We start from the raw sequence: 10383 nt of genomic DNA, 5'->3' as shown, positions 1-10383 counted from the left end.
TGCATTGGATTTACATCTTGAACAGCTAGATGTAAAGACTGCTTTTCTTCATGGAGAACTTGAAGAAGAAATTTATATGCTCCAACCGGAAGGATTTAAGGAACAAGGAAAAGAAAACTTGGTTTGCAGGTTGACCAAATCTCTGTACGGTCTAAAGCAGGCGCCCATATGTTGGTACAAGAGATTTGATTCTTTCATAATTAGCCTCAATTACAATAGGCTGAGTTCAGACCATTGTACATACTACAAAAGGTTTGATGATAATGATTATATCATTTTGCTGTTGTATGTGGATGACATGTTGGTGGTAGGCCCCAACAAAGATCGAGTCCAGGAATGGAAGGCACAGTTGGCTAGGGAGTTCGATATGAAAGACTTGGGACCAGCAAACAAGATTTTAGGGATGCAAATTCACCGAGACACAAAAGACAGGAAGATTTGGCTTTCTCAAAAGAATTATCTAAGGAAAGCCTTGCGCCACTTCAACATGCAAGACTGTAAGCCAATCTCTACCCCACTTCCTGTGAATTTTAAATTATCCTCAAGTATGAGTCCTAGCAATGAAGCGGAGAGGATGGAAATGTCTCGAGTACCGTATGCATCGGCGGTGGGAAGCCTTATGTATGCCATGATATGTACAAGACCAGACATTGCACAAGCAGTGGGAGTGGTTAGTCGGTTTATGGCGGATCCGGGTAAAGAGCATTGGAATGCTGTTAAGAGAATCATGAGGTACATTAAAGGAACCTCAGGTGTTGCAATATGTTTCGGAGGATCAGAGTTAACTGTCAGGGGTTATGTTGATTCAGATTTTGTAGGTGATCTTGATAAAAGAAAATCTACTACTGGTTATGTGTTCACGCTTGCTGGAGGAGCAGTAAGTTGGTTATCCAAGTTACAAACTGTTGTAGCTCTGTCAACGACAGAAGCTGAGTACATGGCAGCTACCCAAGCGTGTAAGGAAGCTATTTGGATGCAAAGGTTAATGGAGGAACTCGGGCACAAGCAGGAACAAATTACTGTGTATTGTGACAGTCAGAGTGCCTTGCACATTGCAAGGAATTCAGCTTTTCATTCAAGGACAAAACACATAGGCGTTCAATATCATTTTGTTCGAGAAGTAGTGGAGGAGGGTAGTGTGGACATGCAGAAGATTGACACCAATGATAACCTAGCAGATGTATTGACAAAGCCGATCAACGCTGACAAGTTTGTATGGTGTCGATCCTCATATGGCCTATTGGAAACGTAGCAACTGAAGTCGGCAAGGTAGAGAGTTTTTTGAGAGCTTACAAAAGTGACTTTAAGTGGGAGATTGTGAACATGGTAAAGCCAACATTGTTGACTATTGAATGTCATGGCAATTTGTCAAGTGGTAAAGCTAAAGCCACTTTTGTTGACTTTAGGCATGCAAGCAAAGTGAAAATTTGGTTTGTCTTTGAAAATTCAAAAATGGTGCCTATCATGCCATAAATATTGAAACAAATTGTCAAGAAAGACAATTGCAAATTGGCTTTGCAAACTTTCAAGTGCTCCAATTTTCTACACAAGTTGGTAGTTGTTGAAAATTCACATGGTGCAAGTTGTTGAAGCAATGAATTTTGCTTCTATAAGTAGCCAGGCCATTAAACCATTCTATGCATCCCAAAATCAGTAACAACACAACAACAAGTAAAGCTTGTTTAGAATAGTGAGAGAAAAAATATAGAGAGAAAAAAATAGTTTCTTCTGTTTGGTTTCTCCTAGGTTGTGTTAGTTAGTATTCTCTTATTTATAAGAGAGAGTGGTAATTGTACTCTCCTTGTATTTAGAGAGAGGTCCTGTAATTTCTTCCACATAGTGAAAGTTCTCTACTCTTGCCCCGTGGTTTTTTCCCCTTATTTGTTGAGGGGTTTCCACGTAAATATTGTGTGTTCAGTTCCTCTTTTCTCGTCTCTTATTTTAGCTGCGTGATAATATTTTATTACTCTGGTACCTAACATATAGCTTATATTACATAAACACATGTTTCAAAAGCGCTTACTAAAGTGATTTATCCAAACAGGAACTACTGTGTATTTGGCTTTTTTGTTACGGTTTGGAATCATGAACTATATAATAATAATAATGAGTATTTGGTTTTGTTAAGCATATTTTATAACACTTTATTAGTGTTGCTCCCAAATCAGTTAGTGTTAGAAGCTTGTTAATCATTAGGAAGAAGTTCAATGGGGAATGTGGATTTGGGAAGAGGTTCCCAGAATGTGTGATGATTTACTTGTTATGTGTGATGATGATGATATTATCGCGACAGAAACCATATAATCCCTTGAATATATCTTGGCGATGTTGTAAAGTTTTGTATTGGTGGAATTTAAGTGGTTCACTTGGCGAAAGAGATTGTCTATTGATGCTTTGGATGATAAAATGAAGTCTGCTGGCCAATACTGGTTTGGGAAGTTTGCAGCTGCTTAGAGCACATCAAGGGTTTAAAGAAAAACTGAGAACTGTATTATCATCACGAGTTCGTTGTATAATAAATCACCAACCCGTCGCTCTGATATGTTCTGCTTCATTGTTTGAAGAACTAACGTATGGATTGAACTTTTGGATCAAGCTTTTACTATGGTGCTTCCAGGTTATGTATCTTCATTTGTTATTCTTCATTAGTTATCCATTTTTAAAGTTGACATATTAAAAGTCTTCATTAGTTATCGTAAAATTAAGAAAATTTAGGATTATTCTCCGCTTTTATTATTATTGTATTGTTTAGTTTTATCCATTTTTAAATCGGGTTCTAACACTAATTATTTATCATTAAAACTTAATGAAGAATCTACAAGAGGTGACTCAAACTCCAAACATAGACATCAAGTTACCGTAGAGTACAACATGAATTAGAATCTAGTTTTGACTTAGAATAACAGCTGAAAATATCAGTTTTATAGATGAATTGGCCCCAAACTATATTACTCTATTTTTATCACCTTGATTAGTTCTTAGTAAATCTGTTTTATGTTCAAATATAATATAAAGATGATACTAATACTCAAAAGCGTGTTAAAAAGTCTTTTAGGGAGACTCTATGCTTTCATAGTATCAGTGTGTTTGAAATATCACCACTTTTTTTTATCCCTTTATTCACTGTTTTTAAGCTATATGATTTTGTAGGTCCAATCACATTATATGTCTCTCCATTCATACTGAAGCTTCCCTTAAACTTTTACTTTTTTTTTCTTTTTCCTCTTTAAGACATTCACATTGCTTTAAAGAAATTACATGGAAGGAGGATGTAGGAAAAGTGATGTTTAATTAGTTTCCAGAAATATGAAATTAGGGGGAGAATAATTAATCAGCTTTTTTATGTGTTAACTAAATAGCTAGCAAATTTGTATATATATACATACATATATTAAGCTGCTTGTAATAAATATCATATCATCAACAAGTCTCAACCTTTCTTTTTTCCAACATTTCTAAAATTAATATAGTTAGTACAATATAAAATTAAAATGAAAAATTGGACATTCTTATGTTATTACAGTTGGATCATTTAATTAACCATTTGGTTCTCAGTGATATTATTGGATGATGAGAATACGAATACAGACTTGGTGGTAAAAGTGTAGACTGTAGAGCCAAAAATTGAGAAAATAAAGAGAAAAGAAGAATATTGCATTACTTGCCCACAAGCAACAGAAGAATAAAAGTAATAGAAAGGTCCACACGGCTATAGGAAGTGACAAGGAAGTTTCATAGAACATTTTTGTCTTAAGTTTTCTCCTTGTTTTAAAGTTACTTATCACATACCACAAAAACTTACTCATTCATATTCTCAAACTCTTTTTTCATCTAATTTCTCTCAAATTCTCATGGCTATGCAATCACCTTCCTCTTCCTCTTCATATTCCTATGGATTCACTTACCAAGTGTTCCTCAGTTTTAGGGGCACTGACACTCGCCATGGTTTTACCGGAAATCTCTACAAGGCTCTTATTGAGAAAGGAATCCATACCTTCATCGATGACAATGATCTTCAAAGAGGAAATGAAATCACACCATCACTCATCAAGGCCATTGAAGAATCCAGGATTTTCATTCCCATATTTTCTGCCAACTATGCATCTTCTTCATTTTGTTTGGACGAACTTGTCCACATCATTCATTGCTATAAGACAAAGGGTCGTCTCATTTTGCCTGTTTTTGTTGGTGTGGATCCTACTGATGTGCGACATCATACAGGTAGTTATGGAGAAGCATTGGATGAGCATGAAAAAAGGTTTCAAAATGATAAGAATAACATGGAGAGGTTGCAGCGATGGAAAGTGGCTCTGAGCCAAGCTTCTAACTTGTCTGGCTACCATTTTAGTCCTGGGTACCCCGCTTTACTTAAATCCTGTTTTTCCTTTTTATATATATTCTTTATTTAATTTCAATTTCCCAATATTCTCATCTTATAGCTTAAATGGGAAACACATGTTTTAATTATGTTCGTAAACAAGTATTAACTATTTTTTATAACATGATGTGATTGTGATTTTAGTGTACGTACTAACTTATCTTATTGGACACAAGTAGATATGAATACGAATTTATTGGGAAGATAGTCAAAGACATCTCCGACAAGATCAATCGTGATATTTTACATGTAGCCAAATACCCTGTTGGATTACAGTCCCGAGTACAACAAGTGAAATTGCTTCTCGATAAGGAACCTAATGAAAAGGTTAACATGATAGGACTTTATGGTACTGGAGGCTTGGGAAAATCAACACTTGCAAAAGCAATTTATAATTTCATTGCTGATCAATTTGAAGGTTTATGTTTTCTTCACGATGTGAGAGAGAATTCAGCTAAAAATAACTTGAAACATCTCCAAGAGAAGCTCCTTTTAAAGACAACTGGATCGGAAATTAAGTTAGATCATGTTAGTGAGGGAATTCCAATCATTAAGGAAAGACTATCTAGAAAGAAAATTCTTTTGATTCTTGATGATGTTGACAGACTTGAGCAGCTAGAGGCTTTGGCTGGAGGACTTGATTGGTTTGGTTGTGGAAGCAGAGTAATCATTACCACGAGAGACAAACACTTACTAACCTGTCATGGGATAGAAAGTACGCATGCGGTTGAAGGGCTATATGGGGAAGAAGCTCTTGAATTGTTAAAGTTGATAGCTTTTAAAAATGGCAATGTTCCTTCCAGTTATGATGACATTTTAATTCGTGCACTTACTTATGCTTCTGGCCTTCCATTAGCTATAGTAACAATAGGCTCCAACTTGTTTGGAAGGAGCGTAGAAGATTGGAAGCGTACATTGGATGAGTATGAAAAGATTCCCAATAAAGAGATCCAAAGGATACTTAGAGTAAGTTATGATGCTTTGGAGGAAAAGGATAAAAGTGTCTTTCTAGACATTGCTTGTTGCTTCAAAGGGTGTAAATGGATAGAGGTCAAAGAAATACTTCATGCTCGTTATGGCCATTGCATAAAACATCATGTTAGAGTGTTGGCTGAAAAATCTCTCATAGACCATTGGGAATATGACAGTGTTATGACATTACATATTGTTAGACTGTTGGATGGAAAATCTCGCACATGCCAATATGATGTTCCTGTGACATTACACGACTTGATAGAGGACATGGCTAAAGAAGTCGTCCGACAAGAATCTCCCAAGATTCCTGGAGAACGCAGTAGGTTGTGGTTTTACGATGATATAGTTCAAGTTTTAAAAGAAAATATGGTGAGTAAGATTAATATTCATGAACAATTTGTTATTTTAGATTTAACCATGACTTTGATCATTCTAGACTTATATATGACCATCTCATACTAGTTGATTTTCTTCACTTAATTACCTATTTATTATTTGTACTGTGGTTTATTCTTTTTATTTCTTTTTTGTTAAAAGGGAAGTAGGAACATTGAAATGATATATTTGAATTGTAACTCAACGGAAAACGTAATAGAGTGGGATGGAAATGCCTTCAAGAAAATGGCAAATCTCAAAACACTTATCATTGAAAATGGTCATTTTTCTGAAGGTCCCAACTATCTTCCAAGTAGTTTGACATTTTGGGAATGGGAAGGGTGTCCTTTGAAGTCTCTATCATGTTTTTTGAACAAGGCAAGTGAAATAATTTCATTTTCCATTTGTGTATATTTTTATAAATTCACAATGAGTATATTGTCTAATTTTTATTTATCTGTGTTGCTTCTTTTTTGTTTATGCAGAAGTTCGAGAATATGAAAGTCTTGAGATTGGACCTTTGTCAATATTTAACCGATATATCCAATGTCTCAAATCTTCCAAATTTAGAAGAGTTTTCTTTTCAAGATTGTAAAAATTTAATCACAATTCACAATTCTATTGGGCACTTAAATAAACTTGAAATCATAACAGCAAACGGTTGCTGCAAGCTCGAGAGTTTTCCGCCCTTACTGCTGCCCTCTCTCAAAATATTGGAACTCTCTGAGTGTTCGAGTCTCAAGAGTTTTCCAGAATTATTATGCAAGATGACAAATATAAAAGATATCCAGTTATATGATACTTCCATAGAAGAATTGCCCTTTTCATTTCAAAATCTCAGTGAACTTCGTGACTTAAGAATTGGAAGTAGAATGCTCAGGTTCCCAAAACATAATGATAAAATTTATTCTATAGTGTTTTCAAATGTGGAATTTCTTGGACTCCAAAGTAACTCCCTATCAGATGAATGTCTACGAACAGTTCTCAAGTGGTGTGCAAATGTGAAAAATCTAAACTTATCGAATAACAAGTTCAAAACTCTTCCTGAGTGCCTTAGTGAATGCCACCTTCTTAGGAACCTAAATGTCGAGTTCTGCTCGTATCTTGAGGATATTAGAGGGATTCCACCGAATCTAAATTACTTTTCTGCATTGAGATGCGAATCATTGAGTTCCTCAAGTAGAAGAATGTTATTGAGTCAGGTTTGTTGTTTTAGCTTGCACTATTATTTGATATATAATATTTCATGCAATCTATATTGTAATATATCATATGCTAAACTAACAGAAACTACATGAGGCTGGAGGCACCAATTTTCGTTTCCCAAACGGAACAGAGGCAATCCCAGATTGGTTCGAGCACCAAATCAAGGGAGACACAATTTCTTTCTGGTTTCGTAAAAAGATCCCTTCTATAACATGCATTCTTCTTTTTCCGGGGTTTATGCGGATTCCAAGAATCAATTTGTTTGTCAATGGCTATAAATATATGGTTTCTAATTATTTACTGCGTGGTTCTGGCATGATGTCGAGTTTGGAGTCGGAACATGCATTTTTGTTTGATCTGAAATTGGAAAAACAGATTAAATCCGAGTTTGAAATGGACGAAGCACCTCTAAGAAATGAATGGATTCATGTAAAGCTTAAGTTGACGATTGAGGATGAGTTTAGTGACATGATGGGGGATGATTTTAGAGAGGATGAGATTCATGTAAAGCTGATTGACATGATGGAGGATGAGTTTAGTGACATGATGGAGGATGAGTTTAGTGACATGATGGAGGATGACATTAGTTACACGAAGGAGGATGATTTTAGAGAGGATGAGATTCAAATATTAAGGAGTGTTCAAATGGGAATCCACGTGTTGGAGGAAAAAAGCAACACGGAGGAGAATGTGATATTCACTAATCCTTATAGAAAATATAGCAATACTTCATTATCACAATTTGAGCCTTCTCTTAAAAAGCAAAGATTGGTGGAAGTTGGAGTTTCAGAGACAGAAATTTTGCATCAGCAACATCTAGCAGCTTTATTGTCAGGAATGCAGAACTTGGTGCTTACTGAAACAAAAGAAAAGTAACACCATGGCTAAATTCCTTGGTCCAGGTACATCATTATCATAAATATAAACTGATTAATTGTTTCTATTTGCAGATGTTTTTCAAATTATCACGACGTGTTTAGTCTCTGACATGTGTTCACATCCAACACCAATACATGTGATTACATTCAAATATGTTATTTTCTCAAATTACTATCGGTGTTGACGAAACAGTGTCTAGTCCATTGTCCTCTGTGTCAGTGCGGGAAATGTTTTTTTTCCCTCTCGACTGACAGAAATTTTAGAAATTATAAGCGAAGACATTTTACACATAAAGTTTACTCTTGGCGAGTATATACGTTTCATGAACCTCTATGGTTCTAATTAATTATGATTCAGATTTAACTTTGATGTGAGGTATATAATGTGGTTGCAGTTGAAACATGATACATTACTGTAAAATTAACAGAAGAGGTTTACAGTGAGCTAAATGCACGGATTAGGCAGGTCATGTAGAAGCTTTTTGTCGGCTCATCAATGGCGTTCTTTTCTATTGCAGCATAACTGTATATTATGTTACTTATCAAAACTATTTAAATGACTGTGACCTGCAGAAAGGAGAAGCCATAGCCATTACATAAGGATGCTTCAAAGGCATCAGAAGCAATCAGTTCTGATAAAAGTTTGGGAATCCATCTCTCAGGGCTTCCGACAATATTAGTTCAATCCAGGTGTAGTTGAAGTTGGCCACTTTACACATCGTCTAATATATTGTGTCGAATCCTAGATGAATTTTGTTACAAGTAAGATCCTTATACTATGAAAACATAAATGCTTTAAATCTTAATCTTAGTGAAAGTTTTTTTGAAAAAAGAAATTGATTATTAATTATCCAAAAGTAATATATTTCTAAATATGCATAACGAGTCATTTCTAACATCTTCCTTCTATATCCCTATCCCCATTTTCCAACATTCTCTCTCATAACATTGAACATAGAGAATTCATTCCCTTCGATTTCAGCCTGTTGTCAGTAATTTACGGAACTTTTCTCTATCCAAAACTAAGCATTTACTTGTTCTTTGACTGTACATTGTCAGAAACCATCTGTTGCAATCTGGTTATTCGCATTGTTATGCGGGATGTCTGGCAGTCACTCTCACCACAGAATCCGTTGGTTTTTAGAAAGGGCACCAATTGGATTCCACTTGTTCAATGCGAAAAGAAACATGGAAGAGGATGTGATTTTCACCAATCCTTACAGAAAGAATAAATCGGATGAAGATCAGAACTTGGATGTTTCTGAGACAGAACTTGTGTAACAGAAACTGTATGGCTCTTGTGTTTACGAAGACCATATTTTGAAAACTATCCACATAAAGGAAGACACAGAAGTATTAAATAGAAAGTCTTTTTTTTTAATCCGTCTTTATATTTTTCCTTGTTATGTATTAACAATGTATGATTAAATTTCTTTTAAGAATGCAAGAGTTTGTACATATTGTGATACCAACAGATGGTTCATCACAATCTCTGTTAAATGATGTGAACTTACATTTCAAAAAGTTGAATGCTTAGTTTATATTTTTAATTTGTTCAGTTCAAGTAATGTACATAGTATTTCAAAAGAAGTATACTCACACTCTAAAGGGTGGTTTCCACATGCAAGAAAAATAAAATAAAAATCCAAATGTGTGTTTGTATTCTGAGGAGTACTAGCAACACAACCTTTAACCCGCATTTACATTTATAATTCTGGTAGTAAGATCGCGTATGAGGAAAACTCTTATGTCTTGCCAAAGAAATTTCCTTATGGATTGGATTATCCATCACTGCATATGATCCTCTTGCAAAGAGATTTCCTATATGTTATTTCATAAGAACTTCAGTCAATTATACATCCCAGCGAATTTTATGTCGTCATCTGTTGAAGCAATTTGTATTTAATTGTGTATATTAATGTTTTTCTAATTTATTGTAGGCCCTATAGAAAAAACCACAAGTTTGAATTTGGAAACAATTAAAACTGTAAGCACTTCACTTATAACATGCAGATTTTTTTGTCCATAATTTTCATTTATGCTTCTTTTTATGTCGAAGTAATGGCTCAAAGGAGTGCATTTTTAGTCGCTGGCTTACTGTAATTACTATGAGTTAGGTACTCCCAATTTTTACAGTATAACTGATGTTATTGACAATCTGAATTTGCTTGTATTATTTCTAATTTTTCAAATTAATGTCCACACCATATCATTCCAAATAATTTAATATGAAGTTATGCGTTCATAATGTGTTTGGCTGCAAAAACTGAATTCGGAGACTAGCTATGCGGCAAAGTAGAAAACGAAAATTTGCTTGAATCATTTCAGATTTTAATTACAGACTGTCAATAAAATTTCTTGGAACAGAAGCATTAAGAAGGGTTGTTATATATATGGCCAGAAGACCTAGAAAGTTTAACTTGCATCCAACTTCTATATGCATACAGAAAAGGATTTGTATGCTATTGAAATATACATGTTGGCATATAAAAGCTTAATCAAGACAATTTGGGGTTTATTTCTCTTTCCATTCCTTTACTTTTATTCCTACAAAATTTAACGGTACTGAAC

General features: G+C 34.7%; 1 protein-coding gene across 2 annotated transcripts; it reads left to right on the top strand.

Moving 5' to 3' along the window:
- Positions 1 to 3800: 3800 nt before the first annotated feature.
- Positions 3801 to 9362, top strand: LOC146917383 (disease resistance protein Roq1-like). Of its 2 annotated transcripts, XR_015015593.1 has the most exons (6): positions 3801 to 4354; positions 4558 to 5722; positions 6214 to 6930; positions 7016 to 7836; positions 8386 to 8574; positions 8872 to 9362. XR_015015593.1 is itself a non-coding variant. In XM_085719220.1 (5 exons), the coding sequence occupies exons 1-4, from the start codon at positions 3852 to 3854 to the stop codon at positions 7808 to 7810; spliced, it is 3180 nt and encodes a 1059-aa protein (XP_085575346.1). In that variant the 5' UTR covers positions 3801 to 3851; the 3' UTR covers positions 7811 to 7836; positions 8386 to 9362. The 2 variants fall into 2 exon arrangements, 1 of the variants encoding a protein (XP_085575346.1); XM_085719220.1 differs by having other exon boundaries at positions 8386 to 9362.
- The last annotated feature ends 1021 nt before the right edge of the window (positions 9363 to 10383 follow it).

Source organism: Medicago sativa, chromosome 6 (genome assembly GCF_051527215.1).
Source record: "Medicago sativa cultivar Bolivia chromosome 6, Bolivia_mono, whole genome shotgun sequence".
Taxonomy (NCBI): Eukaryota; Viridiplantae; Streptophyta; class Magnoliopsida; order Fabales; family Fabaceae; genus Medicago; species Medicago sativa.
The sequence above is the reverse complement of the archived record's forward strand: the minus strand, read 5'-3'. Positions and strand labels throughout refer to the sequence as shown.